Source organism: Lepus europaeus, chromosome 15, assembly GCF_033115175.1.
Source record: "Lepus europaeus isolate LE1 chromosome 15, mLepTim1.pri, whole genome shotgun sequence".
Taxonomy (NCBI): Eukaryota; Metazoa; Chordata; class Mammalia; order Lagomorpha; family Leporidae; genus Lepus; species Lepus europaeus.
In genome coordinates, this window is record NC_084841.1 from 37,861,794 (window position 1) to 37,881,898 (window position 20,105).

The 20,105-nt window shown below is 42.4% G+C and overlaps 1 protein-coding gene across 1 annotated transcript in view; it reads right to left on the reverse strand.

Moving 5' to 3' along the window:
• The window catches only part of EMB (embigin), a 57,540-nt gene extending 37,660 nt beyond the window's left edge, over nucleotides 1-19,880 (reverse strand). Inside the window, exons 1-2 of the mRNA XM_062211849.1 lie at nucleotides 19,682-19,880; nucleotides 9,422-9,511 (exon numbers count right to left, since the gene is read on the reverse strand). Coding sequence (XP_062067833.1) covers nucleotides 9,422-9,511; nucleotides 19,682-19,787 — 196 coding nt within the window. The 5' untranslated portion in view covers nucleotides 19,788-19,880. The remainder of the gene's footprint in view (nucleotides 1-9,421; nucleotides 9,512-19,681) is intronic.
• Between the last annotated feature and the right edge of the window lie 225 nt (nucleotides 19,881-20,105).

Consider the following 20,105-nt stretch of genomic DNA (forward strand, 5'->3'; position numbering starts at 1 on the left):
TCTTCATGTTTCTTTTGTTTTTTGACAGGCAGAGTGGACAGTGAGAGAGAGAGACAGAGAGAAAGGTCTTCCTTTGCCGTTGGTTCACCCTCCAATGGCCGCCGTGGCCGGCACGCTGCGGCCAGTGCACCGCGCTGATCCGAAGCCAGGAGCCAGGTGCTTCTCCTGGTCTCCTATGCGGGTGCAGGGCCCAAGGACCTGGGCCATCCTCCACTGCACTCCCGGGCCACAGCAGAGAGCTAACCTGGAAGAGGGGCAACCGGGATAGAATCTGGCGCCCCGACCGGGACTAGAACCCGGTGTGTCGGCACGGCAAGGTGGAGGATTAGCCTATTGAGCCACGGCACTGGCCTCTTCATATTTCTCTCTTGTGACACGCTCTCGGCAGGGACTGCACAGCCAGGCAAACACTGCATGCTCCCAGGGATGTTTGCCAGGTGCTTTCCTGAAGAAGTATCACCTGCCAAGGGTCAGTCTTGTGTTACTCCTCTTCTGCATAGGCAGGTAATCAAATCTGCAATCCAAAACTCATTGAGGGCAGGCTCACACCTGAATAATTAGAAAAATCTTGTTGCTTAAGGATGTGCTATGCACGGACATGGTCATCACAAAGAAAGAAGTTAAAGGCAGAGAATCTTCCAGTAAAAGTACAAAGGAAATCCAAAGGAAACAACAGGAACATTATGGAAAAATGGCAGGGAAATTGAACTTACTTTGGTTTTTCTTCTATAGTTCCTTGGATTTCAGAATATTCTGTTACTGGGAATCTAGCCACATATTAAGGCAATCTGTTTTTGAATCATTATTAAAAAGAAGACATTGATTATATTGGACCATCATTTTTTTCCTTCTCTTATTACATATCTTGTGTGATTACAGTGTTAAGTCTTAGTTCCTATGTCTTTGGGCAGAAGAGTATATCAGTTATTTTAAATGAATTTTTCCCTGTTTTTGAAGCTCAGTCCATAAGTGTGTTGGTGCCAGAGAATAAAATACTTGGGTTTGCATTACCTGAATACTTCAAAACTGAAATTGAGAAGTTACTTTATGTGTGATGCATTACATTTTTATTTCTGAATAAAATTAGAAATGAACTAAAGATTCAAACTACTTAAAGGATGAAAATAATGATAGTTCTTAGAAGCACTGTGAACTCTTTTGTGTTTGAGGCATCCAAAATTCAAGTGTTCATTAGATTGTTCTCCTGAAATCCTGCTCTCCTTTTCTGGGCTTCATGCATTTATCTTATCATGGATGTTGTAAAACAGCAGGGTTAGAGTGCCATTATGTCTGTGTTCATTATGAATCCCATAGCTTTTCTAGTCAGGAAAAAAACAGTCTCAAAAAATACTCAGTGGGACCGGCGCCATGGCTCACTTGGTTAATCCTCCGTCTGTGGCGCCGGCATCCCATATGGGCGACAGGTTCTGGTCCCAGTTGCTCCTCTTCCAGTCCTGCTCTCTGTTGTGGCCCGGGAGAGCAGCTGAGGATCGCCCAAGTGCTTGGGCCCTGCACCCGTATGGGAGACCAGGAGGAAGCACCTGGCTCTTGGCTTCGGATCGGTGCAGCGCCAGCCGTAGTGGCCATTTGGGGAGTGAACCAACGGAAGGAAGCCCTTTCTCTCTCTCTCTCACTGTCTATAACTACCCGTCAAATAAATTAAAAAAAAAAAATACTCGGTGTCATTTTTGTGGTTAGTATTTTACCCACTAATGATATTTTAGATACTTTTAATCATTTTAATAAGATGTCTATAAAAATTTAAAACATTACATACTGTATTTGAACTTGTTAGTGAAGAATAAGAAAAAAAATTAGCTTATTAAGAATGTAGAGGTTCCATTAGTTAAATTTCAAAATTTTTAATAAAGGAACTTTCAGAGATAGGTTGAGACTCGACAGTATCCATTAAACTAGCTCCTATGACAGGGAAAGGAGCCCCAGAAGCAGTGGAGGACACGGGAGGGCATTTACTGGCCATGGATGTGGTTGTGGTTTGCTCATACTTAAATACAGGTAGGGACACACTGACATTTTTGTTGCCAATGATCTGCAGCAGTGTTCTGCATTTATCTGTACTAAAATAACTATAAATTAATGGAATCTACAAAGAAGAAACTTTATGACTGTACTGTATTTGGGAGCCTTTGTTCAGCTAGGTAGAGTTTCCATGATATAAAGTGTTTAGATTTTAAAATTTATTATTATAAGGAAGAAGAATGGCATTATTCCAAGCACTTAAATGATAACTTGCTTATTGAGTTTCAGAAGAAAAAAATATTAAATGAATAATTGTCACTGCGTTAGCTATAATGTTAAATTGGTAAGTTGTAGCATAAAGCTTAAATCTGTGTTTCTCAAATGTGAACCATAGTAGTCTAATTCTACTTTGTATATACTGTAAGTGCTAGAAATAGGCTCAGTACTGAACATGTATTGATACCTCTCAAATGAATGTAATCTTTGATGTGTTTTGATATGCCTCAGAAAATATCTGAGTGTCTGCAAATTTGTTAATCTGTTTGGTAATGAAGATACTTCCTGTTCTTTTAAAAATATTGTGTGCTTTTCAAATATGTTTATTAATATTATTTTAATTGGCAGGTAATAATGAGTCATTTGTTTTTACTAAAGAAAGAAGTCAAAACAAAGAAGTCAACTTATTTTGTGCTGTCAACTGATTTTTTCCCCATGGGTCAAGTTTTCCACAGTGCTTATAGTGTAGGAAGGATCAACTTTCTGGAGAGTTTCCATCTTAACTTCCCTTATTATGTGGCTCTGAGGCCTTTCTTTATGCCTCTACCCCTCACAACTCAAGTGCTTTGGCAGCAAACACAAAGACACTTAACACAACATCACATTAATGCACAGGTTTGCTGCCTTGGTCACGAGTTTTGGTCAATGAAAACTGCCTTTACTTTTTTGTATCCTCAGCTATATACTTAAGATAATGTTTACTGTATCTTAGATATCTAAGTATGGCAGAAAGTTTTACAGAGTCTTTAATTTGCTAGATGCTAAAAATAATGTTTTAATACTTTCAAAAATAGTTCATAATTATGTAATTAAAAGTTTCAAACTTGGTAAATATATATCAGAGAAACGGTGTTTCTCTATCTGTGCTCTATTGAAGATGTGGCTTTGAACTTAATTCTCCAAGATAGGGAAGTTTTTTTGTTTTTGTTTTTGTTTTTTGACAGGCAGAGTAAGACAGTGAGAGAGAGAGAGAGAGAGAGAGTGAGAGAGAGAGAAAGGTCTTCCTTCCATTGGTTCACCCCCCAAATGGCTGCTACGGCTGGCGCTGCGCCGATACGAAGCCAGGAGCCAGGTGCTTCCTGGTATCCCGTGAGGGTGCAGGGCCCAAGCACTTGGGCCATCCTCCACTGCCTTCCCAGGCCACAGCAGAGAGCTGGACTGGAAGAGGAGCAACCAGGACAGAATCCTACAGAATCCAGCGCCCCAACTAGGACTACTGGGACTAGAACCTAGGGTGCCGGCGCCACAGGCGGAGGATTAGCCAAGTGAGCCGCCGCGCTGGCCCAAGATAGGGAAGTTTTAAACACAAGCAAGAGAGAGGGAAGAGGGGCACTGTAATGGGGCAGGTTCTCTGTCCCACCTACCCTATGTCCCATTACAGCACCATCATCTAACGTTTTGATGAGATGCTTTATGAAATATTAACAGCTATGTGATTATTAAATCATCTGTCTCCCCATGGTGAGTGGGTGGGACACAGCTGGAGGGCTGTCTTTTTTTTTTTTTTTTTTTTTTAAATGTAGAGAGTAGTGAGCATAAACTGAGCACAATGCTGTCCCTTGGGGGACATCTGGCTATATCTGCAGATGTTTTCAGTTGTTATAATTTAGCAAGTGTTTTGCGCAGCTGGTAAGTTAAGGCCATGGATGCTGCTAGACATCCTGCAATGCCCAAAACAGGCTCTGCAAAAAGGATTAGCCAGGCACCGTGTCAGTATTTCTGCTACTGAGAAACCCTAGTGAAGAACAAAAGTTGCTTACAGCTGCTGCCACTTGTATTGCTACAGTGGGTCTTTCTCCTACCATCTCTTCACGCTCTGTTAGGACTTTGACTTTTCCCCTCAGAACATCAACAGTCTTCACATCAGATTTGATGCTTCCCTGTGAGAAACATCAGAAACATTTGCCCCCTCATTGGAGTCATTCTAGGACCTTCTCTGCAATAAGGTGTGCAGTCAAGGAAAGAGACTGTTCCTACTGCTCTCTCTGCAGTGTTCTCAGTCACCTGATTCTAAATCTGACTGCCCCAAACCCAGAGCTCCTGCCTTTCTTCATCTAGACAACATGGCTGCCTTTCCTTGCCTTGACTGATCTTCCCAACCCTAACATTATGTGTTAGCCCACATATCTGCACCTCCCGTGTCTGCTTATGCTACCTCCTTGCTTCACAAGAACATTGCCAGGCCAGCTATTAACATCTCTACACAGTAAACACAATTGGCTCAACATAGGAACCAACGCCAATGTCATCGGCTGGTCAAGAACAGTGTCAGGGGGCTGCCGCTACGGTGTAGCAGGTTGGGCTGCCGCCTGCAGTGCCAACATCCCATATGGACGTCGGTTCAAGACCCAGCTGCTCCATTTCCAATCCAGCTCTGCTATGGCCTGGGAAAGCAGTGGAGGATGGCCCAAGCCCTTGGGCCTCTGCACCTGTGTGGGAGACCCGGAAGAAGCTCCTGGCTGCTGGCTTCAGATCGGCACAGCTCTGGCTGTTGCAGCCAATTGGGGAGTGAACCAGCAGATGGAAGACCTCTCTCTCTTTCTCTCTCTCTCTGCCTCTCTTCTCTCTTTAACTCTGACTTCCAAATAAAATAAATAAATCTTAAAAAAAAAAAAAGAAAACTGCCAAACTGCCAGCTTTTATTTTGGTTTTAACCTGTTTGGTTAAACAACGACACACTGACTGAGACATTACATGCCACAAATGCAGAGGAGCAGTGGGGAGGCCTGAAACTGACAACACAGGAACACTCTAATTGTGGTATTACAAACACCAAATTGCAAGTCCATACACTGGGAATTTAGCACAATAATGTAAAAATCAGCTTTAAAAAAGATCAGCTTTAAAAAAACCAGTGATAGCAGAGAGGGAAAGAGAATGTGAAACTTTTGAGTCTCAAATAAGTCAATTATATTTTCACAATTCAAAGCCTACCTGGGAATAAGACAATTTAAAAAGCTTATTTTCATAATGTTTGAATATATCGTTTCAAAACTAACATCTGCCTCTTTAAAATGTGCTTAATTTTTTTTGAAAGACAGAGTGGACAGTGAGAGAGAGAGACAGAAAGAAAGGTCTTCCTTTTGCCGTTGGCTCACCCCCCAGTGGCCACCGCGGTTGGCGCGCTGCAGCTGGCACACCACACTGATCCGAAGGCAGGAGCCAGTCCTTGTGGGGAAATTAGTTACATGATGGTGCCCAAAGGAAGTAAGGTGGGCGGAATCCAAAGTTGTTTACCACTAAAACTAATTGGCTGCACAACATCAGGGGAGGTAACAAAACTAGTAACAAGTGTATAGACATATGGCTAGCCCTATAGAAATCCCCCCGTAAAATGACCGTTTAAGTGATTGGTTGGTCCTTAGCCCTGCCCCAATGACTCTGCAGTTTTGTGCTATAAAAGGTTCTGTTTTGCACGAAGTAAATGAGTCCTTGCTAGACTTGGCTCCCCGCTGCGTCTGATTGTCTCCGGGATCAGGAGGCTGGGGAATGGGCGAGCGGCGCACTTACCTTTCCACGGACCCAGTCCATCCTTGTACGGGTGGACTAAGACCCAGCAAGTCCTGGTCTCCCATGGGGTGCAGGGCCCAAGCACTTGGGCCATCCTCCACTGCATTCCCGGGCCACAGCAGAAAGCTGGCCTGGAAGAGGGGCAACCGGAACAGAATCCAGCACCCCGACCGGGACTAGAACCCCGGGGTGCCGGCGCCGCAAGGCAGAGGATTAACCTATTGAGCCACAGCACCGGCCTAAAATGTGCTTAATTTTCTTTAAATGTTAGGAGAAGAAATGAGTGACTAGGAATTAAGAAAAGCTACATAGCATGAGGGTGAACAGAACAGAGGCTAGTGCCAGGTTGTCTTGGTTCAAGTCTTAGCTCCAGTTTAGGACCTGTGATCTTGGTCAGTTCACTTAATTTACTTGTGCCTCTTTCTCCTCAACCACAAATTACAAATAACAGCACCCACGTCCTAGTGTCGTTATGAGGATTAATCAAATTATATTTAGAAATATGCACATGGTACACAGATAACTCCATGAATTTGGTAAGTAAATAACTAGCAACATTTAAAAAAATATTAAGTAGATGACCAGGTTTTTACGAATCAAAGAACATAGTTTTCATCCTCCCAGGGACAGGATCCCATGTTTCCATTCTTCTCAACAAGCAAAGTATGGAGAGTTGGCCAAGATCGTCACTCTGTCAGTACTGTATTGAATCTCCCTACAAGAATCACTTTATCCTAACAGAGATCAACTTCTAAAATGGCTAAAGGGAAAGAGAAAATGCTAAAAAACAAATAAAAACATTATAAATAATGTTTGCAGACTACTAGTACTGATAAAATCAACATTGGCAAATATCAAACAATGATATGGCAATATTAAAACACACCACACAGAAGTTAGATCCAAAAGTCCTAAAGATACCAGTAAGATGAAAGCTTACAGTTCCTAATAATTATAAATACATGTTCAAATTTAAATTCTGCATTTCTGTAAACATGGTCCCTAAGACCAACTTTTTGATGGGAAGGCAGTCAGAGCAACCCCCTACATGAAAATGCACCCATCTGCTTCACAACTCATCCCTCTAATGTTTCCAAACTAATGTCAAAACTTCTTTTGTGAAACAAAAACAAATACCAAGGCAGATGTTTGGACCATGAGTTAGGCTGCCAGTTGGGACACTCACATCCCATATCAGATGCCTGGATTCTAGTGCCAGCTCTGCCCCAATTTCAGGTTCCTGTTAACGCGCACCCCAGGAAGGAATAGATGATGACCCAAATAGTTGGATCCCTGCCACCCACATGGGAGACTAGGAGGGAGTTCCTGGCCCTCAGGTACATGGGGAGTAAACCAACAGATAGAAGCTCTCTGTCTTTCTATTTCTATCTCTCTTGGCCTGACAAATGAGTAAAACAAATCAAAAATTTAAAAAAAATAAATAAATTTAGAATTCCTTTATTTAAAAAGACTGTTGCAGAGGGCTAGTACTGTGGCACACAGTAGGTTAATCCTCTGCCTGTGGCATAGGCATCCCATATAGGCACCAGTTCTAGCTCTGGCTGCTCATCTTCCAATCCAGCTCTTTGCTATGGCCTAGGAAAGCAGTAGAAGATGGCCCAAGCACTTGCGCTCCTGTACCCACGTGGGAGACCCGGAAGAAGCTCCTGGCTCCTGGCTTTGGATCTTCTTAGCTCCGGCCGTTGTGGCCACTTGGGGAGTGAACCAGCAGATAGGAGACCTTTTGCTCTCACTGTCTGTAACTCTGTCTCTCAAATACATAAATAAAATCTTTTTTTTTTAAAAAAAAGACTACTGCAATACAGAAAGAGTTCCAAACTTAAGATAAACATGTGTGTCTCCAATTCAAGCAGAATAAAAACTAGAATTAACGGCTTGTCTTTTGTAAGAAGGAATAAGCAATCTAAGAAGACCTTTTGAGAGAAACTGGACAAACAAGCAAGTGTATGCAGGCAGCACTAATGGGCTGTAGTCACCAGTTCTTGAGCTGTTCGGCACTTAGTGCTTGCTGTGCCTTGGGGCAAGTCAGAGTTCAGGGGTCTAAGAAAAAGGGCAAACTAAAGTGTGATGAGGCCAAAGACAGAGGTGAGTAACGGATAACTGTGAACCCGTGCTGTCTTTAAAACCATAGACGTACTGGTTTCAATGGCATTATTAGAATAAGAGTAAGCAGGACTTACACCTTCTAAGCAGCTTAAGTCAATAGCCAGCCTGACGTCAAATGCAAGTCCATTTCTTGTTCCTGCTCTGGCACTGTCCCTGTGCTCCCAGACCCAGCTGTACTGGGTAGGTGAGGTGTCACCACGGCGAAGCTGGACCAGGCATTTGGGAACTCAGTTTTCACATGAATCTCTCTTAAAGAAACATTTCATCTTCAGAGAGGCGACTAACACTTAGAACATAGCAAAAACAAAAGTACAAGTAACAACAGGTGTTGTCACTCTTTTTTACAAGTAAGGATGCACTCAAAATATTGGGATGGGACATGTGCAAACAAATAAGAGCTGCACCCAATCATAAAAATGTTCCACCAAAAAAGCTGGGTGCAAACATTCCACTGGTATCAGCTTAGGGCACACACACACACATTCCTACTTGTATAGCTTCTAGTCACAGGAAACACAAGCAGGGAACTCATTCCTGAGACTACAGAACAGTTAAAAATTGGGCACATGGTTAGAACAAAAACTAGCTACTGACTTTAAAAAGTGGCTTAAACTATTTTAATCATACTCTTATTTTAATATCAACGAGATTAACTGGTCTTAGGAATTTAAAGAACTCTCCAGTTCCTTTTGAAACGCTGGGCTCCAAAGCTATAAAAGACCCTGCGGAGAAAGCAAATCTGAGTTTCATTTTGCAATTCTTTACTTCTTTTGCCATAGCACTGTCATGGACTCTTTTGATAGCATCTTCAATTTCCCTGGCTAAAGGTTTGCCAGTAGATACACAAACTCTTCTTTTTTTTTTTTTTTTTGACAGGCAGAGTGGATAGTGAGAGAGAGACACAGAGAGAAAGGTCTTGCTTTTTGCCGTTGGTTCACCCTCCAATGGCCGCTGCGGCCGGCGCATCGTGCTGATCCGAAGCCAGGAGCCAGGTGCTTCTCCTGGTCTCCCATGCGGGTGCAGGGCCCAAGGACTTGGGCCATCTTCCACTGCCTTCCCTGGCCATAGCAGAGAGCTGGCCTGGAAGAGGGGTAACCGGGATAGAATCTGGCGCCCCGACCGGGACTAGAACCCGGTGTGCCGGCGCCACAAGGCAGAGGATTAGCCTGTTAAGCCACGGCGCTGGCCACAAACTCTTCTTTCAATGCAGTGACTTTAATGGATATACAAGAAGGAACTGTTGAAAGCATATACAGAGGATCTCCAAACCAGAAGTAATCTGCCCCCTCTGAGAAATCTGTGCCCCTGGGAGACTTTCTCAGCCCATGCAGGTCGGGAATAGCCGACACTTCCTTGCACCCAGAGCACAATGCATCATCTCCCATCACATCACAGCAGGACTGCAAAAGGAATTGGTTTGTTTTTGCCACCAGACCACAAACAGGAATTAGCACTTCATGAGACAAAAAGTTTGAAAAAAGAGAAAACTTATTTTGACATTGTATTATTCGAAACATAACAGACTTACCAGTCAGTGATATGTTATGACTCTCCAAGGAAAGATTAGAGTACTTTGCCATCATTTCTTCTCTTACAGGTAGACTTGTAAAAGTTGAATCTGTAAGAAAAACAACTTGTGACTATACATTCTTATTGAGACTAAGTGACTACCTAAAAATCAGTTTGTAACAGATGGAAAATACCACTGTTTAATCAGGAAAAAATAGTGATCTCAGAGTGCTTGCAGTTTTATATTCAAAAAGATATTTAAAAATACACTTGGCAGCTAACGATGACCAAATTTCTCATTTTTTAACCAAAAAGTTCTTAATGATTGACACCAGATGGATTTATTTACTAAAAAGCTTCTATTTTCTTATTCTACAGATAAATACAATAGTATAGGATATAGTAGTAAATATTTTTTATTTAGTATAGTATTTTTATCTTTAGTATCTTTATAAAACAAAATGAACTGAAGATGTTGAGAAAGGTAAGAGTGCCCGAAAGGGAAGCGAATCAACAGGCAGAGAGGAAGTGAGACCAGAGAGGAATCTGGAGACCAGACAGGAATCTGGAAGCCAGACAGGAATCTGGAGGCCATAATAAAACCACGAGCAAAATGGCTTTTGCTGGGCACTGAGGGGCAGAGAAGACAGCACAGCTGTGCCGTGAGCTGCTCTGCTATTTGTTTTCCAGCTATGGTTACAGTGTTTGATGTCTACCAACTGACTTCCTGTTTCCTGTCACTGCTCTCTCCTTTTGAAAATTTCATTAGAGAAACAAGGTTCCATTTCCAACCAAAGACTCTTCCGGAATTCTTTTGACATGGCCTACTGTTCTTTCATTTTGGAGCCCAGATCCTACCATGCAAGAAAATGAGCCCGATGCAATCACGAAAGTCAGAGCAGTGGAGAAAAAACCTTGGCTGCAGTCTTTCAGTCTTCCATCCAATTTAAAATAAACCCAAGTCTTTTATTGCACATGTGAGAAAAAAAAAAAAAACTCTACTCAGAAAGTTATTTTTAGTGCAAGATTAGATTTCCAATTTTTTCCTCTTCTTTTATGCAAGAAAAATGTAATCAAAGTTGGGGATCACTTCTGTTGCTTCAGTTGCACACACGGCTTTTACAATATTGCCCAATAAAAATAAAACCGTGCCTATCGGACTTAGTCTCCAATAGGCTGTATTCCAAAGGTTTAATAACCTCTCATGCAGCTCTGGAAGCTGATATGCAGTTGCTCATAAAATAATCCTTTAATAACATATTGAAATCATGCTAACCACTGACAGTGGTTATACAGGAAAATACATCCTGAGCTTCTCACTGGGCTTTCAGGGATACAGACTTTTCATCCAACTACATCCAATCATTCACATTCATTTTCATATCCTTACTCTCTTTTTTGCACCCACACATACACATGCACACAGCTAAAAAGGCTCTCATTATTCTTTTTCACAATGAAATTTTTTTTTTCCATTTGTGGGCACATTGTGATTTGGAGATTGAATTAAAGAAAAAACATCTCAGGAACACCGAGGCAAATGCCACTCATTTACGAATGGAAACCAGGAGAGGGTGAATGGCAATCATCTCTGAACCTCGCAAAAGCATAGCTTGCTTCCTTGCTAAGGAGTTCTCATTTCTTGATCCAGCCTACCACAGAAGGGAAGTCCATCTTGAGTGTTCCAATCCACTTCGTACCCCTTGAAACAAGCCCATAACCCTCTGAATTTGTCAATCATCATTCGCTATTATTATTATCACTACAGTAATAACAAGAGCAGCATAAGCTACAAAAGTGCTTTCGGTTGTTCTTATTCCTATTCACCTAAGTAAGGAATTATACAATTATATATAATTTCAATGATTTTGTGCCAAAAGAAACATCCTTTAATTCCATTTTACACAACATTTTAGAAGTACCGTTATATAAATCACAGAAAGCAGTGATTGATATATGCTTGATGCTGCAAACTTGGGTCTTTGGCACCCATGTGAGAGGCCCAGATTGAGTCTGAAGTTCCTGGCTTCAACCTGGTCCAACCCCAGAGGTTGCAGGCATTTGGAGAGTAAACCAACAGAAGGAAGATCTCTCCCCTGCCCCCATCTCACTCTGTCTCTCTGCCTTCCAAAAAGAAATGAATAAATAAAAATTTTTAGACATGGGGCCGGCACTGTGGCTCACTTGGTTAATCCTCCACCTGTGGCGCCTGCATCTCATATGGGTGCCGGGTTCTAGTCCCAGTTGCTCCTCTTCTAGTCCAGATCTCTGCTGTGGTCCAGGAAGGCAGTGGAGGATGGCCCAGGTGCTTGGGCCCCTGCACCTGCAAGGGAGACCAGGAGGAAGCACCTGGCTCTTGGCTTCAGATCGGCATAGCTCTGGCCATAGTGGCCATTTGGGGGGTGAACCAATGGAAAAAAAGGAAGACCTTTCTATCTGTCTCTCTCACTCATTGTCTATCTGTCAAATAAATTTTAAAAAATTTTAAAAAAATTTAAGACAGAAAAAAATCATCTTCACAGAGAGGGGAAATCTAGGTCCTTCCAGTTTATACAAGTTTTTGTGGCCATTTCCATTTGCCAGTTCATATATTAAAAGTACAATCAATCAAACAGCTGTAAAATCAACAACACCTGGACCCTATCTTCACCTTCCCTTTAAAGCACAAATACTGATCAGGCTCCAGTCTCAACTGAACACGTCCCAAGTGCAAAAGAACACAAATAACTATTGCAATTTTTGCCTTGGAAAGTCCCTCTGAGAGGCAAGATACACAAATGCTTAGAGTGAAAAAGCAGGGCAGCCTACAGATGGTATTAAAAGAGTACAAGAGAGAAGTTCTTTGTTTAGACAAGACATTTTTTAGTCAAAAAAGTGAGACTATAAACCTTACTGCTGCCAACAGGAGGACAGCTTGGCAGAAGGCTGATTCAGCTAACGTTGGTGTTTAAAAGAAATTGGCAAGAGAAACAGGCAGATGTGATTTGAATAGTTCCCCCTGAAAGGATTAGAATGAGTCACAAAAAGAAGTATAAAACGAAGGGGCAGGAATTTTGTGTGTCCTAATCCAAGTTCTGCCAACAGCTTGTTACTTGGGGGTTTCAAAATGTGATACGCCCAGTTCAGTGCTTTGGCAATAAGTTTCTATCATAAACCTTCTCTCATAGGGAGAAAAGGGAGGATCAGAAAATCTGTATAAATATTGACTGATAGTGCCAAGATCATAACACTCATTCCTCAAGTTATCACAATCACCCCTTTCTTAATCATTGCTGGAAGCTTTCCATCTGCATTCTTTTATAGGTAGTGGCAAAGATGCCAACACAAAACAGTAACAGCTAAAAATCACTCCAGAGATTAAAACACTTTTTTTTTTTCCTTCTACAGGGGAGATGGGACATGAAATCTGTACACTATAATTTCTACTTGAAGCATTAAGGTAACATTTTCACATATTTAATTTGGGGGCTTCATTTAGTTGAAGTAAATAGAGAAGGAAAAAAGAGAGCAAAGAACACTAGAATATTGCCTTAGGTTTTAAGATTTGCTTTTATTTAAATCATAAAAGAAGTAGAAAGTTAATCCTCTGCCTGCAGTGCTGGCATCTCACATGAGCATTGTTCCACTTCTGATCCGGCTCCGGCTAACACACCTGGGAAAGCAGAAGATGACCCAAGTACTTGGGCCCCTGCACCTACTTGGGAGACCTGAAGAAGCTCCTGGTTACTGGCTTCTGCCTGGCCCAGCCCCAGTCATTGAGGCCATTTGGGGAGTGAACCAGTGGATGGAAAATCTGTCTCTCTCTCTCTCTCTCTGTATGTCTGCCTTTCAAATAAACACATAAATCTTTTTTGAAAATGAATAAATATTCTCTAACTCCTCCAAAATCCTTTTAGTTTAAATCTTGGAAGTGACTGAGTTTCACTTACAAAAAAATTTAAAAATAAGCTAATAATTAAAATAAATATCATTCCCTCTCTTTATCCCTCTCATTTTTGTATAAACTGCCACGATATGCATAATTAAAACTATTTTAATCTTCATTTTAACATTCAGATGTATATTATTATAAACATGCAAAACAACTACAGAAATACTACAACTTATGAATTGATAGTATATGCCAAATTTTTTTTATTGGACAAGCAGAGTTAGACAGTGAGTGAGAGAGACAGAGAGAAAGGTCTTCCTTCCATTGGTTCACCCCCCCAAAAGGTTGCTACGGCCAGCGTGCTGCGCCAATCTGAAGCCAGGAGCCAGGTGTTTTCCTGGTCTCCCACATGGGTGCAGGCGCCCAAGCACCTGGGCCATCCTCCACTGCCCTCCCGGGCCACATCAGAGAGCTGGACTGGAAGAGGAGCAACCGGGACTAGAATCGGGTGCCCATATGGGATGCTGGCGCTGCAGGCGGAAGATTAACCAAGTGAGCCACGGCGCCAGCCCCAGTATATGCCATTTTTAAAGCACAATTTTGGAAATCAGAATATTGGCTCCTCATGGAACCAATATTATATAGTACCAAGACATCCCATGACAAATAGTAATGCATTTAAGTCAAGATATGGTTAAACCACAGATTGAAAATATCTAACTACCAAATAAAATATTGCACATAAAAATGCATCTATAGTTTTATTTCTAGGTTCTAGGAATAGTGTTCTTATCCCCTGTCCATAACTGCATTCGTAGAAAGAAAACAAGCAAGAATAAGGTTACTTTGAGTACTGGATATTATATTCCTGAGAAAGTTTGTTAAGAATAGAAGAAAAAGAAACTGACAAGAAACTATAAGTTATCCTGATGTGGCGATGTATACGTGCGATGTGTACGTCTGCTTTCGTAACTCTGAGACAGATGAAAGTCCAGATGGGAAATTGATTCAACTTTTTTAGACAGCATGAGGACACACACCACTTGGACATACACATCCCATATCAGAGTGTGTACGGCACAGTCTTGGCTATGCCCCCTTTTCCACCTTTCTGATGATGTGCACCAATGAGGCAGCAGCTGATGCTGACGTACTGGTGTCTCTGCCACCCACAGGGACGCCTCTGATTTCCAGCTCTCAGCTTCGGCCTGGCCATTGTGAGCATTTGGGGAGTAAGCCATTGGGTGGAAGATCTGTCTGTCTGTATCTCTGAACTTCAAGTGAAATGAAAATAAATAAATTCATTAAAATTTTAAGATAAAATATAGTTTTTGAAACAAAATGGATTTCAGCAGGCAACACAAAACCCTGATGTTCCAAATCACTTCTACAAGGGTCATTAAGGTATTTCACCAGTGGAACTTAGGCCAAACAAGACTCTTGTAAAAAAGCAAAAACTCAAAAGATTAACCGGAATTCTGTTATTTATAAAGACCACAGATTTATTTTTAAAATGTTTCAGCTGCTAGGTTATTCTTTGAAAGGACTTAGATTTATACAGTGATCCTCAATTGGGAGTGATGTTTGTCCCATGGAGAGCATTTGGTGATGTCTGAAGCTGTTTTGGTTGTCACAAATGGAGTGAGATTACAATGTGTATCTAGCAGGTCGCTTTGGTTTCCATAACAAATTAGCACAGTTGGTGCCATAAGAAACTTGCACAAATGTGATGGCTTAAAACAAGAGATGTTGGGATAGGCGTTTGGCACAGCAGTTAAAATGCTGCTTGGGACACCCACTTCCCACATTGGAGTTTAAGTCCCAGCTCCCCCTAAATTCCTGTTTCCTGCTGAGCTACACTCAGAGACAGCAGACTGCAGCTCAAGTGTTTGGATCCCCGAAACCTATGTGGAAGATCTGGATGGAATTCTGGGCTCCTGGTTTCAGCCTGGCCCAGCCCCAGCTGTTGTGGGCATTTGGGGAGTAAACAGATAAAAGATCTCTCTCTCTCTCTCTCTCTCTCTCTCTCTCTCTCTGCCTCTCCTCTCTCTGTGTAACTCTTTCAAGTAAAATAAATAAATCTTTAAAAAAAATTACAATCTAGGACCAACAGCCTCAACATATATAAATATTTCTATTCAAGATGATATAATCCTTTGGAAAACGGTACCTACATAAACTGAAGACCATTTCTCAGCTATTTATTTTTTAGTGTAATGCCTATGTTAACTCAAGCTTTCTCAGAAAAAAGTTCAATGAATTCTTTTTGTTTCCCTTCAAACACTCTCAAACTAACAGGAAAGTTTCAAGAACAGAGTATTTTCTCCTGGAACTATGTTGGTGAACTCATAACCCATGACCCTTTAAAATACTGCTATGTATTTCCTATGAAGGACATTCCCCCACACCACCCTAACACTGTCATTAAAATCAGGAAACTATCATGAGTGCATGAGCATCTCATCCCCACACTCCAGGTAAGTTTCCCTGTAATGGACTTTTTAGCAAAATTTCCAACTCAGAATCCCTGCCATTAGCTGCCATATCTCCAGTCTCCTTCACTCTGGGACAGCTCTACCAACTCCTAATTTTCGTGACTTTGATACTTACTGAAATCCTAGGACACTTTTATTGTAACATAATTAGATTTCAGGCAGACACCCTTGGCAAGAATACCACAGAATTAATGCTGTGTTCTTATCATTGTGTTCTATCAGATGGCACACATTTTCTTTCCCTTCATAATTTGATTAAAATTGTGTCTTGCCAGGTTTCTCCCCTATAAAATTACTCTTTTTTTTTCTTTGTGTTAATAATAATTTTATGGAAAGTGACTTTAAAGCTATGTACTCTTTTGTGCCCGTCAAACTTTCTATTAATTCATTTACATTGGTATGTGCTCATAATTCTGTTATTGTTATGGTTATAATCTACCAGTACCATCATTGATTCTGAGATTCAGTTTGTTCCAGATTTGTCCAGTGGAAACCCCTTCACACTGGCTCCTGAACCCTTTTGACATGACTCATCATTCTTCAAGCACTTTACTACTGTCTGACACAAGATTTTCCATGTTTATATAATACTTTTCCATCCCAGCCCTGAAATCAGCCATTTCTCTAAGAATTCCAGCTTACTAATAGTGAAAAATCATATTGAGAATCCCTGGGCTCTAGTCATGGGATTCTAGCCTAGGGATTCTCTAGCCTAGGGATTCTCTAACCTAGGGATTCTCAATACGATTTTTTACTATCAGTAAGCTGGAATTCTTAGAGAAATGGCTGATTTCAGGGCTGGGATGGAAAAGTATTATATAAACATGGAATATCCCAAGATGTGGATGCTAAGAATACTCATTACTACGAGGAAACCACTGCTCCACATCAGGGGACAAGTTAAGAAAATACACTTACGTGTTCATAAGCACACATATACAACACATATATAATGTGTATAAAATACATACATAGACATGCATATACATCATACATTATACATAGACACATTTACATCTACATATTGATGTATAGATACAGACACAGGTAAGGAGAGATTTGAAGTCATGACTTCACACTGATAATACCAATTACAATTAAATATCACGGGGCACATGTTGCTTTCCCCACTATTTATATTTTCACCTCCATAGTGACAAGCCTGGATCCTGTCATCCTCACTAGACTTATCTGATCAGTTCTCCAGCATATACATAACTCATCAACTGCTACTGCCACACCTGTCCACACAGAGAAGACGGCTCCAATTTCTGCACTGGTCTGCCCTCCTACCTGCTCTATCTTAATGCTTTCCTGGGAATCAGACAACACTTGTCTGGCTGACCCAGCAGAGAAGCCTTGTCCCTGTTCTCAGCTCTGAGACCCTCTGCCAAGCCACCCCTTGCAGGAGCGCCCTCCTTGCTCTAGCACTCCACACTGGGCCACCCTCCTACCTGGATGTCAGCTGGATGAGCCTCAGGCTCTGACACCTGGAATTGGGCCCATTCAGCTCCACCCCCAAAGTGAGAATGCCCCTGGTCTCTTTGCCATCTAATGGTGAGATGACCCTTTCAGGGACAGTTGAGAGAGAGAAGGGAAGGAGGGAAGAAAGTGACAACTGCAGGTGGAATTCAAAATTCAACAAATCTACAGTGGGCTAATTTTTAAGTTGATAATTTTGTGTGGTCCATGAATGATGTTATAAATACCCAAATGGTCCTTGGCAGAAAAAAGGTTCCCCACCACTACCCCAGAACTTCATAAGATGACCCCATTCGGAGATAGATAACCAAGTTAAATTGAGATCATTTCAAGTATCTTCACTGCAAACATTTTTCAAAACATAAACATAATCCACTCCCTTAATTGGTTCTCTTGAATAATAATAATGATGGTGTTTAAATACAAACAGATATGTAATATTTCTCCTTCACAGAGATATTTTATATGTTATACTTAATTTCAAAGTCCTAAAAGAGTGAAGCCAAGTCCCTGTGCCTAACTTCATTCCAGGCCTCAAATGTCAGTATGTCCTCCAGCTCAAATCAAACATTTCAACTCATACGCTGCACTGTCAAAAGTTCCAAATGTTCCCAGGCATAACCAGTCACTTTCCACTATAGTATATTGTATTTAAGCTTTGTGTTTAGGGAAACAGGTTTTGGAATCAGATTAGCTATTGCTAAATTTCCTGCTCTGCTGCTTAATCAAGTATGTGTACTTGGGCAACTACTTAACCTAAACCCCAATTTCCTCATCTGAAAGCCAGGAATAATGAAATCTAACTCACAGAGCTATGAATTAAATAATGCAGTCCCTGGCATACATTTGTTATATAATAAATATAGTAAATATGTTACACAATAAATCTGATAACTATTTTTATTATTGTAATTTGCTCCACAGCCTGAGGTTAACACAACACGTATCTCCAAGTAGTTCAAAGCATCTATATAAAAAATGTCCAGCAAGCCTCAAGAAGATTCTTCATCAGACAGGAAACTGAATCTCACGGAGATTAGTGCAGAGTCAAGAGAACAAGCTGAGGTTGCCTGACAATTTGTAATTCTAGCTTAAAATTAGATACTAACATGCCTTTTAAATGGCACATTGTTTCATAATTTTAACTAAGAGGAGCTACAAGCACAAGACTTACACATATTTTCCCCTTTCATTCACTCTATTTATTGACATCTTCATTTATTCCACCTACTTTTATTAGTTTCCTACTTATTTTCTCTAAAGAGGTCTGTGTGCTCTGGATATTAACTTAAATCTGATGCCAACAGAATCGCTATCTATCTAACAGTACAATCCCTAGTCTTATCTTTTAAGGGAGTGGGTTCCACTCTACTTTGGTTAGAATCACATGAAGCAGTTCCTGAACTTCCTAATATCTGGGCTGAATTCCAGGGCAAGTGAACCTGCTTCTGCCAACAGCACCCACGGATTTGCGTTGTTAAATCTCTCCGGTAATTCTGACATAGCCAAGGAGAATCACGATTACAGGATCAACCCAGAATGCACCGCTTCTCAGAACTTCAAGATTGTGAAGCAAACAAATTATGAGAGCTACTCAGAGAGGGAAAATACCCTGGAGATTCTCTACAAATGGTGTAACTGAAAAGGGATAAGGGGTGCGAAACAACCCAAACTGTTTGCCTTTGAAAGGGCATTGTTAAAAGAGTGAAAGGTTTATCATTTGATTATCTTTCCATCTTTATGGTATGTTACCAAAAATCTCTGTGGTAACACCTCACAACAATAAATTCCTGTAAAAAGGGGAAATCTTTGTTCAGAATAATATCCTGATTTTGGTAACTGGTGGCTGATTTTTACCAGTTTGAAGGATGCCGGTGGTGTTATCCTCACTGACTGCTAATGCTAACATTTATTAGCACAGACACTTGCATAAAAAGTATAAACAGGTGATGCTGAAGTGGCAAATTTGCTGTTGGCTTTGGTAAGACCAAGTCACCTGCCTGGAAGAGGAGGCAAAGCGGTGATATTTGAGCCTTACCCTCGATTCAAGTGAAGGGAGCTGGCCTTGGAGAATGTGACCCTCAGAAATCCAGATACCCTAGCCCATGCACCCACCCACACACCCATCGCCCTCTTTCCAGGCTAAAAACAGCCCTGCCCAACACCAGCGCCCCCGAACTGCCAGACGTGGTCCTTTGGAGTCGCCCCAGAGAGCCCCGGGGAGCCAGAGCCGCCCAGTTCCCTCGCTCAGCGGAGGCAGCCCGAGCGCAGCCAATGGGAGGCCGCCGGCGCCGCCCAGCACCCGCCCGCGCCTGCATCCCCGCGCCTCTCCCCATCGCCCCTGCCCGGGATGCCCACGGGGACCCAAGCCTCGCGAGCTCCTCCCTGCACACCCTGCACGCTCCCCAGCCGGCCCCTGTTCCCATCACACCTGTAGGCTCGCTGTCCGCCAAGCTCGAGTGCGCTGCAAGGAGGAGGCACAAGAGGAAGTGCAGCCGGGGCGCCCGGGGACACCGCAGGCCAGTGAGGGTGCGCATGGCGCTGGCGGGTCCGCAGCCTTTCTCGTCGAGGCTGCTGCGGCGGTGAGTCGCCGACGGTGTCCGGAGCCCTGGCGCACACTCGCCGGTAGCCCAGGGCCCACTGCCAGTCCCGAGGGCAGGACACGCGAGAAAAGGCGGAGTGGGAGGGGCCCAGCCGCCCTGCCCTCCTCCCCCCCGAGATGCTCTCACCGCGCCCGGGGCCGGCCCAGCACTGCGCCCGGCCCTCCATCAATTATGCAGCCGCAAGCCAGCTGCGGGCGCGCCCGGATGTGCAGGGCCGCGGTGCTGGCGCATCCTCTGGGGCCTCTCGCAGGT